The sequence below is a fragment of the Mustela lutreola genome, chromosome 5 (genome assembly GCF_030435805.1).
Source record: "Mustela lutreola isolate mMusLut2 chromosome 5, mMusLut2.pri, whole genome shotgun sequence".
NCBI classification, from domain to species: Eukaryota; Metazoa; Chordata; class Mammalia; order Carnivora; family Mustelidae; genus Mustela; species Mustela lutreola.
The window spans coordinates 104,058,701-104,077,565 of NC_081294.1; the positions used below are offsets into that span (position 1 = coordinate 104,058,701).

Here is an 18,865-nt window from a genome sequence, read left to right on the forward strand (position 1 = left end):
ATCAAACCCCACATTAGCCTGTCTGCTCAGCAGGGAGCCTGCTTTCTCCTTTCTCTCTCTGCCTGCCTCTCTGCCTACTTGTGATCTCTCTCTCCTTCTGTCAAATAAATACATAAAATCTAAAAAAAAAAAATATCTTTGAAGTGACATCCTGTCACCATTTGCTCCAGGTAGGAAGCAAGTCATAGGGTTCCATAAATGCATGAACACCAGGAGATGGGGATAATCGGTGACCATATTAGAGTCTGTGCACACAGAGAGGAATGCTTTTGAGAGAAAACTTTGGGCTCCTTAGAAAAAGACTATAAAGACTATATTCATATTGTTGTCATACCTTTCTATTGGCCTTTATAGATTATGGCTAACACCCAAATAATAATGTTTCTCTTTGTCTCTCTCCATGTCCTGTGGACTAGTTTCATGCTACTTGTTTTCCTTTTCTGTCATTAGAAATCTCATCAGCCTCTCTGGATAAGAAAGTCAGCAGGAAAATATTGCTGTTGTTGATCTTGGTTTTAACTGGACTGACTCAGCCCTGTGGGCAGCTGAGAAAGGAAAAGTCTTTGCAAATGCTCTCTAGGTCTTTGTTAGAAATCCCTCCACCCAGGAACCAGGTATGGGGCAGGTGTGATAATAATCACAAATAAGAAGCCAGGCTTATTTACAGCTGAGGGATTTAAGTAGGAACAATTTATTACTTTTAAAAAATGTCTGCAAGCTTCATAATAGAATCTGCCCAGACCTTTGATTCCAGCTCTTCAAGTGGGGGAGTGGGGGAGGGGGGGAGGAGGAGCAGGAAGGATGGCAGCACCTTTGGCTTGATCCAAACTTGACTCACAGTTGGTAGATTATCTGCACTAATTAAGACTGAGGGATAATCCTACCTACCCTCCACCACACACAACACATAAATAATAGGGCATGGTTTCATAGTCATATAAATAAAAAAGTTCTCCTTCACTTTGAGGACGAATGATCTTTTATATGCTATACTGTATGTATTAATAATGACTAATGTCTCTGACTTTAGAGTCTCTTTAAAATAATAACATATATGAATTTTAATTGAGGAATGAGATAAATCTGATGCTTCACTGTTTACTTGGAGGTGGAGACACAAGAAGAAGGTGGAGAAGGGTGGGCAAGATGAGGAGAAAGCTGGGTGCCCAATCCCCGAGTCTCAACCAGCACCAGGTTGGGCAGCTCTAGGAGACCCGACTTCCCTCGAGGGAGGGGGAGAGGCCCTGCGGGGAGCGAAGTAGTTAGGGGTGCGGTGCGCTAAGCGGACTCAGAGTCGGGGCACCACACCTCGGGAGGGGCGCTAGGACCCAGGCACCCGCTGGCCTCGGGACGTGCCTGGGGAGTGAAGGCTCTAAGAGGCTCCGGCTCGGGGCCAGAGTCCCTCGGAACGACCAGACCCTTCCCGTGGGCGCAAGGCGCGGGGTGCGGGGTGCTGCAGCCGCGTGCCCGCCACGGCATGGAGCAGACGCGCTGCCGGCCGAATGCCCGCCAGGTGAGCCCCTCGCGCAGGGTCCGTACGTCCCGCGGGCACCGCGCCCGGCAGCCGTCCGAGGCCGCCTCCTCCCCCTTCTCCAAAGCCCCGGGCACCCGGGCTCGGCGGCAAGCGGGCTGGGCGGGCTGGGTGCGCAGGCACCAGGCCAGAGCTTTCCCGCACAGCCCCTCTCGGACACCCGCGCGGTGAGGAGGGGTGTTTCTTCTCCTCCCACCCTCCTTGGTCTCTGCGTGTCCTGGTGCCCTACTCCCTTCTCTCTTCCCAGGAGGGGAGCACTTCGAGTGCCTGGTGTAACCGCCCGGCTGGTAATTCCGAACGCGAACAGTCGCCCACCAGCAGCAACCGGCCGCTAGTGCGTGTCCCTGCGCAGCAGCCGCGGCGCTTTCCCTGGCGTCACCCCGAGCTAGTGCCGCGACGGGCCGGGTCCACCCCCTCCTGTTGCACCCCGAGCTTCCCACGCCTCTCTGCGCGGCCGCGGTGCCCCTGCTTTCCTGCAGCAGCCACTCGCCTTCCCGGGAAGCGAACCACCGCCAGCCCCAGCCTGGGGGTGGGGGGCGGGGGACAGGGGAAGCGAGGGTGGGCGTCCTGGTGGCGGAAGCCTGCGTGCGGTCCCTTCGGCACCCCGGCCTGCACGGTCCCGGGGACCCGCTCTCACCCGCGCGCGCAGCTCCCGCCCGGCGCTCGCTGGGCACACAGAGCGTGAGGTTTAAACCACCCGCCTCCTGTGGGGCAGATGCAGCGCGGGTGCCAAGAAGGCTCTCACACCGTGGAGGTATAGGCAGGTGCCGGTGAGAGCAGTCTGCAGTTCAGGGAGGGGCGTTTCGTCCAAGGAGGGAGCTTCCACCCGCCAGCTGCCGCTTTGAACTTGTGGGCCTTCTGCTGGGCGTCTGAGCGTCACCTGAGTGCATTTAGTTACAGGATCAAGGAGTCGCGGGTCCCCGGACTGTGGCCGAAGACGAGGCTTGGCTAGCGGTCTTAAATGTGCAACAGGGTCCTCTGTACCCTCAAGACTAGCCCTGGTCGTGCATTCTGGTTCCGGCTCAATTTGACGCCAGTTTGCAGTCTCCAAGTTGCCAACCCCAGGAAGAAAGGCCGCTGAATCGTTACAGTGGGCGAGCGGCGAGTCGCTAGGGGTGCACGACCATCGCGGTGCAATGGCAACTTTTGCCAGCCGCCAGATCGGAGCGTGGGGGTGGGGGTGGGGCGGGGCGTGTGTGCCTACTCGGCTGGTAACAGACACGTGTGTCACACGTGTTTACACACCTAGTACTGACCTAGAAGAGAAACTTCCTCTAAACTGTGTTGGGAGACAATCAACAAAAACATTTACACCGCGTTGGTGGGGATAGGTGAGGTAGGAGGACCTTCCCTTTAGGATTTTATAATCTGCCTTTAGGATTTTATAATCTGCCGGCTGGCATTGCCAACTGTGCTTGACTGCCCCTCTGACCTTGAACGAGCTATTTTAACTTTGCTTGGTTGTCCAAGAAGCAAAAACGGAAGAATGATAATCCAGCAGCAGTGGAAAGCGCATTCCCTGGGAAGCCAGTCCTTGGGCTCCAGCCCTAGCTGTTTCACTGCCCAGCTGTGAAACTTTTGGGCAAGCCACACAAAGCCAGGGACTCAGCTGCTACAAAAGGCTCCAAAAAAACCTTTAATTCTTGGGTCCACTGTAGCAGCAATTTGCCAAGCTTAGATAGCCTACAAATGCTCACTAGTTCCTTGCATTCTGCATTATACTTGGTTCCACAGAGCATCCATGGACTGAAGAGATACTGGATCAGAACGGTGGGTACATTGAATTTTAATTCCAGTCTGTTTCTAGAGCCACACAAACCTTTCAGGCTTACAGTCTGGGAAGTAACCCTGGTTGGTTGAATTAATACTTAAAATGCACCGGGTAGGACCTCAAATAGAAAGTCCTGTTTAAGTTAGAGTGTGGTCACATAAAAGGTTCCTTCTGTGGTTTTGAAAGATCCTTGCCATAAGTACAGTGTTACAGAAATTAGTAGAGGAGAAGCCCCAGGCTAATCCCTTGGCAGAAGAGGGCAAGTGTGCTGTACATCTAGTGGGGCTACTTTAGGTTATCCCTGATAAACACTCTGTTTACCTGGGAATGACTCCATTATTGTTAACTCCCCCAGAGAAGAAGTGTATCGGTTTGGTAATGAAATAGGGAAATTGTCTTTAGAAGCCACATTAAACATTAGAATACCTAACATAGCTGAGTTTACTGGGATAAGCACTGTTTTAAAAAGCATTGTCTTTTTATTTAATTTCAGGAAGAGAAATAAGTGGAATGGTTTATTATGTTTTCTTCCTAGATAATTTTTTTTTTAAGAGAGAAAAAGCAGAAGTAAATGCAACATAAATTGCAAGAAAGCTTGTTTCTCTGGGTTCCAGAGATGAGTATCATTATCATTACCATCACCATAATGGTGACTGTCTACTAAGCACTTATTATGTACCAAGCATCTTTCTAAGCATCTTATGTACATAGTCTAATGAATCCTGTAGCACCTTCTGAAGGAAATGCTATTATTTCTTTCAGTTTTATAGGTGTGAGAGCTGTGAAAGTTTCTGGCCTGAGATCACACAGCTGGTAGGTAGTAGAGTTGGATCACTTACTTAGGTTTATTTACGACAATTAAAGCAAAATGCAGGAGAGGGTTGGGAGGGCAAAAAGTGTTTACCAGATGTCAGGTACTTGATACACATCAATGCATGGAGATTAAGAAATCTTTCATGATTGCTAATTTACTTTTCTTTTTCTACTTTTTATCCTTGTGCTCCAGTAAATATGACATAGGTGTCTTTTCATGTGGACAAAAAAGTTGAACTTTTTTTCAACTATATAGATTTGAGTGCAGATGATGAACCATAATTTATTTAACCAATTCCCTTTAAGTAGGCACTTCTATTGTTTCTGAATTTTCACAATCACATATAGTGCTAGCATAGTGTTATCTTCTTATTTCTATATTTCTGCACATCTGTCCAGCTCTTTCTGGTCAATTAATCCTAGGAGTCAAGTTGCTAAGTGAAAGAGCATGGTTACCATTTGATATGTACTCTTTATTTTGTTATTTTTAAAGATTTTATTTGTTTATTTATTTATCTGACAGAGATCATAAGTAGGCAGAGAGACAGGCAGAGGTCGGGAGGGCGGGGGGAGCAGGCTTCCTGCTGAGCAGAGAGCCTGAAGGGGCCCAATCCCAGGACCCTGAGACCATGACCTGAGCCAAAGGCAGAGGCTTTAACCCCCTGAGCCACCCAGGCACCCCCTGATGTGCACTCTTTAATAGATACTGCTAACTTGTTGTCACACAAAGAAATATAATTTTTGGTTTGGAGTCCAGTTCCTCTGCTAACATGTTTCTGGGCTTTTCAGAAACCGGGAATCTGAATGGGTCTCACCTGTATTGTCTGTCAGTTGGAGGTGGTCGAATCTATTGGTTCTAATTCTGCAAATATGTACAATCAGAGGGTGAACAAATGAAATTGTTCCTATGTGAGCATCTTACCTGCAAAACTGAAAATTTAATATGGTTTCACCCAATGGCACGTTAAGTCCTGAAATAGGTTTTTGGTAGTCCATCTTTTCAAAGGTGGATTTGTGTGTGAGGAGAGGCTAGAGTATGCTGCAGTCACAAATAACCCCTGAAACCTCAGTGGCTTAAAAAAAAAAAAAAAAGCTTATTTCTCATATTAAAGTCCAAAGCAGGTTAACAGAGTGCCCTGCCCCACACAGTCACTGAGGGAGCCAGGCTGACGGGAGCTCTGCCATCTTGTAACTCCATTTTCTAGAGCATATTGTCTCCCTGGTCCCATGGCAGTGGCGGAGGAGAGAAGGACCATGGGCAAATAACACCCGCCTTTAAGTGCCTCAGCTGAGGAAGGAAGTGTATTTCTTTTATTTATGATCCTTTGGTCACACACAACTAGTCACAAGGACCTCACCCCAATGCAGGGAGGGTAGAAAATGTTGTTTTCCCTCATCCAGAAAGAGGAAATGGTGTGGTAAATACATAGCATTGTGTATTAGTCTGCTAGGGCTTTTATGACAAAGTACCACAGGCTGGGTGTCTTAAACAAGAGAAATTTATCTTATAGTTCTGGAGGCCAGAAGTCCTAGATCAAGATGTCAGTGGGGTTGATTTCTTGTGAGGGTCTCTCTCCTTGGCTGGTACATGGCCACCGTAGAGGAGGAAACATAATTTTCCCTCTATCCTTCTAGGTTCTTGGCAGATACCCTGCCCCCTGAAATAAAAAGCAAAAACAAAAACAAAACAAAACAAAAAAACAGATCTACAGCAGAAAAACAAATTTTAATAACATACACATAATTACTTGGCACTTTCTGGAGTCCCACAAAGATAATGAGACCTGTCAAAAGGCGGCCACATGATCAGGGCCATCATGATCATCTTGATCTAAGGGAAGGGGGTCTGAGGTTTCCAGGGGGAAAAGGCAATTCAAAGGAAGGTGAGAAAAGTGAATGTTTGGTAAACCAAGGTTGCCCTGCCCTGCATGCAGATAAGTCTTTCAGGGGAGTTATCTCTGGTAATAGCTCCCTTCCTGGTACAAGATCCCTTTCGAATGTAAATTTCTCTTACAAAAAGTAAGCTGCTACCCTGTTTTCAGAGCTTCTTTTGTGTCTGCAATTCCTTAAAAAATAATCAGTTCAGAATAATCCTTATGCTAAAGAGGCATATTTTGGGGTAGCACATTCTGCTCCCCTTTCACCATCTTTCCCCTGCATGTTCATGCGATCTTCTCTCTGTGTGTCTGTGTTATAATCTCTTTAAAACAAAAATTTTTTTAAAAGATTTTATTTCTTTATTTGACAGAGATCACAAGTAGGCAGGGAGACAGGCAGAGAGAGAGAAGGGGAAGCAGGCTCCCCGCTGAGCAGAGAGCCCGATGTAGGGCTCGAACCCAGGACCCTGGGATCATGACCTGAGCTGAAGGCAGAGGCCTTAACCCACTGAGCCACCTAGGTGCCCCTAAAACAATTTTTTTTTAAAGATTTTATTTATTTATTTGACAGAGAGAAATTACAAGTACACTGAGAGGCAGGCAGAGAGAGAGAGAGAAGGAAGCAGGCTCCCTGCTGAGCAGAGAGCCCGATGCGGGACTCGATCCCAGGACCCTGAGATCATGACCCGAGCCGAAGGCAGCGGCTCAACCCACTGAGCCACCCAGGCGCCCTTTTAAAAAATATTTATTTGAGGGAGGGGGGAGAGAGAGTGAGCCTATGCAGTAGAGTAGATGCAGGGAAAGGGCAGAGGAAGAAGGAAGGAGAGAATCTCAAGCAGACTCCCGCTGAGTGTAGAGCTCTACCCAGGGCTTGATCCACTGACCCTGAGATCCTGACCTGAACCGTAATAGTCTACTGCTTAACTGGTTGAGCTGCCCAGGTGCACCCCACACACACATACTCTTTTATAAAGGCAACAGTCCTGGGTTGGAATCCACCCTCATGAGTTAGTTGAATGTTACTGACCTCTTTAAAGGCCCTATTCAGATATAGTTACATTCTGAGCTGGGGGAGGAGAGCTAAGAATTCAACATATGAATTTGGGGGAGGGGCCGCAATTCAGCCCCAAATCCACTGTCGCTGTCATTATGTGGCCCGTCCTGAGGTGTAGTCTCCCAGTTTTTATTTGAGGAGGCTGGGGTGTTTCTGAAGCCACATCACAGAGCCATCTCTCTCTTCATATCTCATCCTCAGCTACTGACTAACAAAAAGTGTTATTTTTCTGAATTCCCTGGATATGGTTTTAAAGTGGCCCAGTGTTACTACCTGCATCAAGTAACATTTCCTTTAACATGAGACAGAGACTGTAGGAGAGGTGATGAGCGTGGTGGTTACATGAATCCTGAAGCAGGCACCTGAGCTCTAATCCCTGCCCTGCCCCTTTCCAGCAATGTTTCCTCATCGGTAAAGTGGGAAGAACAGCACTTAAATGTTAGGGTGCCAATGAAATGAGATAATATATGCAGAGCAGTTGGCTTATACCAGGGGATCAGAGTGATGACCTTGATTATCTGCAGCTTCAGAAGCTCTTGGAGCTGTCCAGGCACAATGTGCTGTGTCCCAGACTGCTCCCCAGGGGCACCGACCACCCAGAGGGACTGCAGCGTGAGCTCCCAGGGCTTCCCAGTAGCCTGGGAGGCAGGTGTACCTTCAGAGGAAAGTCATCACGTAACCACTTGAAAACTCCCAGTAGCACACACATATTTAGGTCATAGGTTCACAGCGAGATCTGTGAGCCCAAAAGGAGCACAAGAGACCCTTCCTTTAAGTAGCCCTTTAAATTATCCTCCCCATTTCAGTTGAGGCAGCTAGGGCTGGCAGTTAAAGCAGGACGTAAAAGCAGCACTTCAGGTTTTCTGAGATGTTCCCTGTCCCACTCTAACGCTCCCAGAATCAGTGTGTGTTTTCAGACGGTGGGGCCTGAGAGCTAGGCCTGAACCTTTTCCCGCTAACGGGCCGGGAAGGACTGTTGCTGGCTTTCCGTCTGACGGCATCTTCCGCTTGGAAACATAAGGAGTTAGGCTAAGTGCGGATTGCCCTACAGCTGGGCTGGATGATCTGCCTGGATTACTGGGAAACTCTAGATTCCTGCGCCTGTCCCAGGAGCAGGAGAGCTTGGAGCTGTCGCGAGGCCCTGGGCCTGCAGTCCTGGAACAATAGACAAGCCCCTGGGAAACCAGGGCAGTGGCTTTTCTGGGCCGGCGGGGGGGCCAGGCACCTCATCCCTATCCACGGTGTGCATCCGCCACGTGGTGTGGGGAGGCCAAGACTGCACGGTGAGTAGCCGCTGGACTTCTGCGAGACAGCAGACGCTGCCGTGTTGTTTCCTACTCTAAAACCAAGTAATGGCAGTGTTGAATTAAAGCCGGGAGTGTGTCGATTACCAGCCTAAATCTGGGACCACCATTTCCCCAGGGTGGAGCGGGGGAGGGGGAGAGGACACGCACCTTATAAGTTGTCGTCCCTCCCCCCTCCCCTCCCCCGCCCCCAGGCCATAGTTGCCATCCCCAGGGGATGTATTTACTCAGTTTTCACTCTTGATATTTTCAACTTTTCAGTGGACGTGGGTGCCCTGCTGTCAACCCATGGATTGAGTTTAATTGCTGATTAAGAAGACTTCAAAAAGGTTACACTGTGATTCAGCACCGAAACAAAAAAGTTACTGTTTACACAGTTACAAAGAGAATCAAGGAAATAGAGAATGGGCCATAAATTTGATATTCATAGAACAAATATTTGTCAGGATGATGCAATTTCAGCTTTGTTTCGTTTGTTTTTGCAAAGTAGCAGCCAAGGGTGCTGGATAAAGAAAAGATACCCACAAGTACATAAAGCTAGATTTATGCTTTGTTATTGAGATGCATGCAGGAGGATTACCTATCACATGGCAAGTAACTAAACTGAAGAAGGCAAGAGAAATCGCCTAATCCGACGGTATAGGTGAGAAAATTCAGAGCTGTGAGTGGCTAGTGAAACCAGTTTGTGCCTCTTACAGGGCTGGCATTAGACCGTTAAGTTATAGTTTAACGGGCTGAATGTTTTTCTTAATGGTACACAAAGTGATGGTGTTTTGTGTAATCAGTGGTGTCTTAGTTTGGAGAAATGTGGCAGAAGTGACAAAGAGACTGGGATCTAGGTCCCTTACCTGCAAAAGGTGCACATCCCTGACCCAGGTGTTATCTGACCCCAGCATCCAGACTGGTGACATAGGTCACTGACCCAGAGTGTGCATGCCTCCTTAGGAGTGAGGAGGCTAAGGTGCAAAATTTGAGGAGGCCCCCAAGTGGTCAGCATGTGAGAGTGAGGATCTACTTAAATGTTGTGGCTTAGGGGTTCCTGGATGGCTTCAGCTCAGGTCATGACCTCAGGGTCCTGGGCTCAAGCCCTGCATTGGGCTCCCTGCTTGGTGGGGAGCCTGCTTCTCCCTCTCCCTCTGCCCCATACTTGTGCTCTCTCACTCTCTATCTCAAATAAATAAAAATAAAAACACATCTTTATAAAATACTGGGGCTTACCCGATTTGCTTGCCTTACCAGAGTACCTCCAGGTTTTGATCTTTGAATCAGTTTCTAAATGACTAAGAAAATTAAACTGAGATGCAAGTGAATGAAAATGCAATCATCTAACACATGGCCAGACAGTATTCTCCAGTGTCAATATTACTCCTCCTGGATGAGATCTATAGATAATATTACTAAGAAAGAGGTTGGGACATTGTGAGGAAAGTGACCAAAGAAGTGTACTAACACACCACATGCATTCTTTACAGTTGTACATCTGTACAATTAGCCATGGCTGATTAAACAATAGAAAAACAACTGATTTCTCTAGGTTTTTAGGATCTGTTTTCTAGTTCCTTTTAGTGATTTTTAAAAGAAAGTTCAAGACCGTCTTCCTTACAGTGGACTGGAATATAAAGAGGAAATCAAATTCCTTAGGTAGATTTCATTAAATACTCTCTATTTCAAAATCAGCACAGAAGGTCCTCTTAGTAACCTAAGAGTTCTTTAGATGGTTGAGGGGTTCTAGATCCTGTCCTGGCTGATGATGGAATGATAATCACAAGATTGAGATACATAATATTGACAAACGGTTTACTACGAGCAGCTTTGTCAAAGGGCCTGTTCGTTGGACATCATTTCTGCCTGAAGAGCATTATTCTGCAACATACCTTTTCATGTTTCAAAGAGGAAGAACCTAGCTTTACCCCAGAATAGGCTTTTCAAAGGGACAGTGGCCACTGAAGTATTTTCACCATCAGAGAGCAGGCTTTCCTCTTTAAGGAAGAGCATTTACCATCTTTTAATATGGCACACATTGGAGTTCTCAATGTGCTGTCACTCCTGGTGGGAATAAATTTGGTCTGAAAGGCTATAGCTCACCCACTGGTCTCTGCAGCAGTGGAAAAGATCCTGTGGCTTTAGGAACTGCACGAGAGTAAAATAAGCAAGAAGGTGGGAGAAGATGGTGGAAGGAGTAAAGGGGTTTAAAGCAGTGTATCCTGATCCTGGGGCATCACAGCACACAGAGGACCATAGCGATGTTGTCTGAGATGCTAGAGTCAGTGGACGAGACTCTGGGGTTGCTCAAGACCCTGCACAGGGGGCCTGAGGGCTGAGAGAATATCTTGTCATGCTGTACCAGGTCGGTCAGTCCACTGGTGAGAAGCCCTGGTGGAGAGTGTAGCTCTCAGGAGGAGGGAGGAAGGGACAGAGCTCAGAGACCACCGTATCATGGGTCCCTGCCTGCTTTTCATCCTAGATGGCCTCTAACCCTGGCCTGGGGGTAGCTGGCCTTCCTGGTCCTTCCCTAAGCCCTATGTTTAGGGGCACATGCTTGGTCGGCAGGCCTTTTCTCTGTCTCTGTCCATGCAAGCTCGGGAGGTTGGTAAGAGCTGTGAGCATCATCAGGAGGGCGCAGACTGCGAGGATGGTCACTTCTTCCTGTAACTTCTCATCTGTGGGGAGAGAGCAAAGAAGGAAAATTAGAAGGTCAGCTGGCCATATGTGCCTGGGAGAAAGAGCGCTAGGGAGAAACTAGGGAAAGATAGGGAGAAAGATTGAGCAGGAAGGGGTGTTCAGGACTCCCCAGGATGGGATGGGGAATATTTATTTAGTACATTGGGTGGTCAGAGAAGGCCACCCTGGGAAAGGGAAAATTCGAGCCGAGGCCTGAAAGAAGTAGGGAATGAACCATGTAGCTGGCTGGAAAGTACTTTCCAAGCAGGAGGAATAGCTGATGCAAAGGCCCCACGTGTCCAAAAGGTTAAGGTACAGAAAGGAGGCTCGTGTGGCAAGGAGCCCATGAGTAAGGGGAGGGCAGTAGAGACTGATGTTGGAAGGTCATGGAGGCCTGACAGCTGAGGGCCTTGTCTGCTCTAAAGACCTAGTGAGATGGGAGTGATGGAATCTGACTTCAGGTGTGGGCAGGTCACCATTGCCGCAGCCACGCTGAGAAGAGCCTGAAGGCAGTCAAGATGAAGCTAGGGCATGTGCTGGGAGGCATCACAGTAATCCAGGTGAGAGATGGGCTGGCCGAGACCTACGTGATAGCAGTGAACATGGTAAATGATGGTCCGATTCTGGTTTAAGTTTTAAATGGAATTAACAGAATTTGTAGACAGATGGGACATGGGGTGAGAGAGACTCTAGGATAACTTTAGAATATCTCTCAGACCCCTCGCAGCACTAACATGGTGTCTATTGTTTTTTTTGTTCAATCCTTTTTTTCTTTTTCTTTCTTTCTTTCTTTTCTTTTCTTTCTTTCTTTTTTTTTTTTTTTTTTTTAAGATTTTTGTTTATTTATTTGACAGAGAGACACAGCAAGAGAGGGAACACAAGCAGGGGGAAGTGGGAGAGGGAGGAGCAGGCTTCCCACCAAGCAGGGAGCCTGATGCAGGGCTCGATCCCAGGACCCCGGGATCATGACCGAGCCAGCCAGGCGCCCCATAGTGTCAGTTTTTGTCATCTGTCTTTGGTCCTGGCCACCTGGCCCCTGTCTTTTTGTACTCAAATGAATTCTTCATGAATCAAATCTGACGATCAGGGCTGATATTGGGAGTGACCATGGTCTGGCTTAGTTCTTGCCCCCTGGTTTTCCTGGAAAAGAAACCTTTCAAGGGAGATACAAGGCCAGACATTGACTGTGACAGCTCTTCTCAATAAGCCAAGGTCAGAATAAAGGTGTACCTCCCCTTAGAAGCCTTTCTTTATAACCAGATTTGAATTTAAAGAAGGGTGCATCATAGTTTGACAGCTAAAAATTACTGCTCTTGATAACTGAACCATAATCAGTGGAGAGATGAGAACCAATGGAATCATTGGTTGCAGAAATTCATCTAATAAATGAGATGGTAGAGAAAAAAGAGAGAAAAGCCCATAATGCATGGTTTTGGTGCCAGTGCCCAATGAGACTCAATGAAAAGTCAAGAGAAAGCAATGCTTTCAGTAATACCAAATCTGACACATGACTGGGATGTGACTGAGAAGCTGCTACCATCTTCCTCCACTTGCTTGACCCCCAACTTGTCTGTCTTGTTTCAGTTTTTGTTCTTACAGGTCTAAAAGTTGTGTTCCCATCATCACTTGGGGGCTAGCATATAAACCAGCTGTTGGAAATGTTGGCCACCTATTGGTGAAGACCTCTTATGGAATTAAAGCAACTGCTGATCTCTCAACATGTATTCTAGAAAAGCTCCAGTGGGCGAAAGATATAATAGGCTCAAGAATAATATGGTTAGTAAGGAATGATGAGTTTATTATTGTCTCAGGAGTGTCACTGTGCTCAGGCTGCCATAACAAAATATAGCGGGCTGTGTGGTTGAAACATAGCTATTACTTTTCTCACTATTCTGAAAGCTAGAAGCCCAAGATCAAGGTACCTTGAGGACTGCTTTCTGTGAGACCTCTTTTCATGGCCTGTGGATGGCTGCCTTCTCACTGTGTCCTCACATGGAGTCTTCTCTGTGTGCTTGTGGAGAACTCAGTGGTATCTTCCTCTTTTGATAATGACATCTGTCCTGTTGGCCCTTATGGCCACATTTAACCTTAATTATCTCCCTGAAGATCCTATCTCTAAATATAGTCACATTGGAGGTTAAGGATTCAACTTAAGAATTTTAGAGGACACATTTCAGGTCATAACATCAGACAAATGCTGCAAATTAAAATAAACCTGTATTGATATTATTTATATAAAATTACTTATTGTATATTATTTATATACAATTATTTATTATTATATTTATATATATTATTTATATACAATTAAATATATACCTTAAAATTTTTTATTTTAATTCCAGTGTGGTTAACACACAGTATTATATGTTTTTTTGAGGTGTGCAATATGGTGGTTTAACAATTCCACACATCAGCCAGTACTCATCACAAGTGCAAGTGCACTCCTTAATCCCCATCACCTGTTTCAGCCATCCCTCCACCCACCTCCCCTCTGGTAACCATCAGTTTGTTCTCTGTAGTTAAGAGACTGTTTCTTGGTTTGTTTCTTTCTCTCTTTTTTCCTTTGCTCATTTGTTTTGTTTTTTAAAATTCCACATATGAATGAAATCATATGGTATTTGCCTTTCTCTGACTTAGTTCACTTGGCATAATACTCTTTAGCTCCATCCATGTCAGTGCAAATGGCAAGATTTCATTTTTTTTATGGCTGAATAATATGCCATTATATTTATGCATGTACACACCGCATTTTCTTTTCTTTCTTTCTTTCTTTTTTTTTTAGATTATTTATTTATTTATTTGACAGACGGAGATCACAAGTAGGCAGAGGAGCAGGCAGAGAGAGAGGAGAAAGCAGGCTCCCTGCCGAGCAGAGAGCCCGATGCATGCGATCCATCCCAGGACTTTGGGATCATGACGTGAGCCAAAGACAGGGGCTTTAACCCACTGAGCCACCCAGGTGCCCCACACCACATTTTCTTTATCCATTGATCAGTGGATGGACATTTGGGCGCTTCCAGAATTTTGCTGTTGTAAATAAGGCTACTATAAACAAAGGGGGTACATGTATCACTTTGAATTAGTGTTTTTATATCCTTTTGGTAAATATTCAGTAGTGCAATTGCTGGGTCATAGGGTAGTTCTATTTTTAACTTTTTGAGGAACCTCCATATAGTTTTTCACAATGGCTGCACCAATTTGCTTTCCCACCTGCAAAGCAAGAGGGTTCCTTTTTCGCCACATACTGACCAAAACCGGTTGTTTCTTGTGGTGTTGGGTTAAGCCATTCAGACCGGTATGAGGTGGTATCTCATTGTAGTTTTGGTTTGTATTTCCCTGGTGATGAGAGATGTTACGCATCTTTTCATGTGTCTCTTGGCCATCTGGATGTCTTCTTTGGATAAATGTCTGTCCATGTCCTCTGCCCATTTTAATTGGATTATTTGGTTTTTTGGGGGTGTTGAGTTTTGTAACTTCTTTACGTGTTTTTGTTACTAACCCTTTATCAGATATGCCACTTGCAAATATCTTCACCCATTCAGTATTTTGCCTTTTAGTTTTGTTGATTCTTTCATTTGCTGCACAGAAGCTTTTTATTTTTATATAGTCCTAGTAGTTTATTTTTGCGTTTATTTCCCTTGCCTCAGGAGACCTATCTAGAGAAAAGTTATTATAGCCCGTTTCAGAGAAATTACTGCCTATGCTCTCTTCTAGGATTTTTATGATTTCAGGTCTCACACTTAGGTCTTTAATCCATTTTGAATTTATTTTGGTGTGTGCTGTATGGTTCAGTTTTCCCAACACTATTTGTTGAAGAGATTGCCTCTTACCCATTGCATATTCTTGCATCCTTGTTGAAGATGAATTGACCATATAATCATGGGTTTATTTCTGGGCTCTGCATTCTGTTCTGTTGATCTGTTTGTCTATTTTTGTGCTGCTACCATACTTTTTTGATGACTGCAGCTTCATAGTATAATTTGAAATCTTCAGTTGTGATACTTCTAACTTTGTTCTTCTTTTTCAAGATTTGGCTATTTAGGTTCTTCTGTGCTTCTGTCACATTTTAGGACTGTTTGTTCTAGTTCTGTGAAACATGCTAGTGGTATTTTGACAGGGATTGCATTAAATGTGTGGACTGCTTTGGGTAGGAAGGACATTTTAATCATATTTGTTCTTCCAAATCTTAAGCATGGAATATTTTTCCATTTGTTTGTATTGTCTTCAATTTCTTTCATTAGAATTTTATACTTTTCAGAGTATAGATCTTTTACCTCCTTGGTTAAGTTTATTCCTAGGTATTTTGTTCTTTTTGGTACACTTATAAATGGGGTTGTTTTCTTAATTTCCTCTTTCTGGGGCTTCATTATTAGTGTAAAATATACACCTTTAAACTTGCATTTTAACAAAGTATATAATCACATTGTATGCCCATGTATTTGCTACCATAGTCTAGATATAGAACAGTTCTATTGCCCTGCCCCTGTGCTCCTTTCCAGTCCATTCTCAGCCCCTCCCATAGTCCCTAAGTAGCCACTAATCTTTTTATTCCAGTAGACTGCATTTCTCTTTTTTAGAGTTTCATATCAGTAAGTCATACATGTAGGCCTTTTTTGTCTGTCTTCTTTACCTACTTTAATGATTTTGCGATTTCTCCCTATGGTTTTTTGTATTAGTAGTTTGACACATTTTATTATTTTTGCGTAGTAGTTCATTTTATGGATGTATCGCAATGTATTTATTTACCTGCTAGTGACATTTGACTTGTTTCCAGTTTTGGGCTGTATTTAAAAAGCTGCTGTGGACAAATTTGGGGACATATGTTTTCATTGCTCTGGGGTGAATGCCTAGAATGAAATTTCATGGTTGTATGGTAAGTATATGTTTACAAAGAAATTGTCAGACTGTTTTCCAGGAGTGACTGTGCTAATTTACATTTCCATCAATGTATGAAAGTACTAGTTGCACAACATCCCTGTTAGCTAACCTGATATGGTCAGTGTTTTGCATTTTAGCCATTTTAGTGGATGTGTAGTGATATCTCATTGCGGTTTTATTTGCAATTCACTGATAACTAATGATTTGCATTTTTCATGTGCTTTCTAGTCCTTTTAGTGTCCTATAAAGTGTGAAACATCTGTTCCAAATTATTGACCCATTTTTATTTTTTGTTAGTATTTTTAAAGATTTTATTTATTTATTTATTTGTCAGAGAGAGAGCACAAGTGGGGGGAACAGTAGGTACAGGGAAAAGCAGGCTCCCTACTGAACAAGGAGCCCAATTCAAGACTGGAACCCAGAACCCCGGGGTCATGACTTGAGCCAAAGGCAGATGCTTAACCGACTGAGCCGTCCAGGCCTCTTTTGACCCATTTTTAAAAAAGAATTGATTATTTATTTATTTGACAGAGAGAACATGAGCAGGGGTGGAGTGAGAAGGGGAGACAAGAGAGGGAGAACCCTACTCTCTGCTGAGCCAGAAGCCCAAAGTGGGGCTCTATCCCAGGGTCCTGGGGTCAGGACCTGAGCCAAAAGCAGACGCTTAACTGACTGAGTCACCCAAGCACCCCTTGACCCAATTTTTAATTGAGTTGTCTTCTGATTATTGACTGTAAGACTTCTTCATGTATTCTGGATATAAGTCTTTGGTTATATTGTATTTCTCCCAGTCTGTGGCTTGCCTCTTTGTTTTCTTAAAGGACAAAACTTTAAAAGTTTGATGAATTCCAATTTATCAGTTTTTTTCTTTTAAGATTCATGTCTTTTACCTTCTTTCTAGGAAATCTTGGCCTACTTCAAGTTATATAAAGATTTTCTCCTCAGTTTACCTTCAGAAGTCTTTTTGTTTTAAGCCCTTAAATTCTGTGATCCATTTCAAGTTATATTTGTGTATGGCAAGACCTAAGGGCTGAGGGTTGTTTGTTTTGTTTTTGTAGTATGGATTCTAGTCATTCCACCACCAATTTGTTGAATAAACTATATTTTCTCCATTGAATTATCTTAGCGCTTTGATCAAGAATTAATTGACCCTAGAATTGTGAGTTTGTGTCTGGACACTATTCTACTCCACTCATCTGTTTATTCCTTTGTGTATGATGTAAAAATCTTGTGTTATGTACAAGATGTATCTATAAAAATCTTGTATTCTCTGTACTCCCTCCCATCCTTTGTGTTATTTTGGCATTCATTTTACCTCTACATATTTTATAAATACCACAGTACAGGAGTGCCTTGGTAGCTCAGTCAACTGAGCATCCAACTCTTGGTTTCAGCTCAAGTCCTGATCTCAGGGTTGTGAGATTGAGCCTTGTGTCACCCTCCACACGGGTGTGGAACCTGCTTTGAATTCTCTCTCTGCCTCTGCCCATTCCCCTCTCTAAAAACAAAACAAAACAAAACACCACAATACATTGTTATTATTTTTGCTATGAAGTTATCTTTTAAAAACAATAAAAATAAGAAAAAAGTCTCTGTATAAACCTTCGTATTTACCATTTTAATGCTTTTCATTCATCTGCATATAGTTACATCACTAACTCATATCATTTTTTTTCTACCTGAAGCATTTTTAGAATTTTTCTTGTAATGAATGATTGCTAGTGGTGAATTCTCTCACTTTTTGTTTGCCTGGGAAAGCCTTCATTTACTTTCATTTTTTGGAAAGCTATTTTTCCCGCATATAGGTTGACAGCTTCATCGTATAGTACTTTATATTCTGGCTTTCATAGTTTTGTTTTTTTCTTTTCCCCTGAAGATTTTATTTATTTGAGAGAGGGTGAGAGAGAGAGCAACAGAGAGAGCACGAGTGTGCAGTGGGGGAAAGGCAGAGGGAGAGGGAGAAGAGGCTCCCTGCTAAGCAAGGAGCCCAATGTGGGGCTTGAACCCAGGAACCCAGGATCATGACCTGAGGTGAAGGTAGACATTTAACTTTCTGAGCCACCCAGGTACCCCTGGAAAAGTCTGGCACTCATATCTCTCTACTTACTATGTCCTCCTTCTCTAGATGCCTTTTTTTTTTTTTTTTTAAAGATTTTATTTATTTATTTATTTGTCAGAGAGAGAGCGAGAGCGAACACAGGCAGAGAGAGTGGAAGGCAGAGTCAGAGGGAGAAGCAGGCTCCCTGTGGAGCAAGGAGCCCGATGTGGGACTCGATCCCAGGACGCTGGGATCATGACCTGAGCCGAAGGCAGCTGCTTAACCAACTGAGCCACCCAGGCGTCCCTTCTCTGGATGCTTTTAAGATTTTCTTTTTATCAGTGGTTTCAGAAATTATATTCTATCGTGCCTTGGTGTGATACACTTTTGATTTTTCCTGCTAGAGGTTTGCTGAATTTCTTAGATTTGTGCATCACTGAGGCTCTGTTAATTTTCTTTTACCTTTTTTCCCCTCTTTACTTTAATTTGAATAGTTGGAATTAACATGTCTTCTAGTTCACCAGTCTTTCCTTTTTCAATGTCTAATATGTTCTTAGTCCTAGTCAGTGACTATTTCACTTCAGAACTTGTCTTTTTAATTTCTAGAGGCTTAATTGAAAAAATCTTCCATTTCTCCTCTCACAGTGCTTATGTTTTCCTTTCAATACTTGGATAATGGTTATTGTTCTTACCTGCTAATTCTCTTATTTCTACTTCTACTTGCTGATCTTTCACTGGATTTTTGTTCATATTTTTCTGTGTGTTGGCATACCAGGTAATTTTGAATGTATGCTAGACATTTTTTTTTTAAAGATTTTATTTATTTATTTGACAGAGATCACAAGTAGGCAGAGTCAGGCAGAGAGATAGAGGAGGAAGCAGGCTCCCCGCTGAGCCGAGAGCCCGATGTGGGACTCGATCCAAGGATCCCGGGA

General features: G+C 44.3%; 1 protein-coding gene across 2 annotated transcripts in view; it reads left to right on the top strand.

Annotated features, from left to right (window-relative positions):
- The first annotated feature begins 1,287 nt into the window (after positions 1-1,287).
- The window catches only part of PDE8B (phosphodiesterase 8B), a 265,319-nt gene continuing 247,741 nt past the window's right edge, over positions 1,288-18,865 (top strand). The window contains exon 1 of one of the 2 annotated variants that reach the window (XM_059175296.1): positions 1,288-1,513. In XM_059175296.1, the coding sequence (XP_059031279.1) occupies positions 1,478-1,513 (36 nt within the window). In that variant the 5' untranslated portion in view covers positions 1,288-1,477. The remainder of the gene's footprint in view (positions 1,514-18,865) is intronic. The other variant, XM_059175295.1, reaches the window with a different exon arrangement.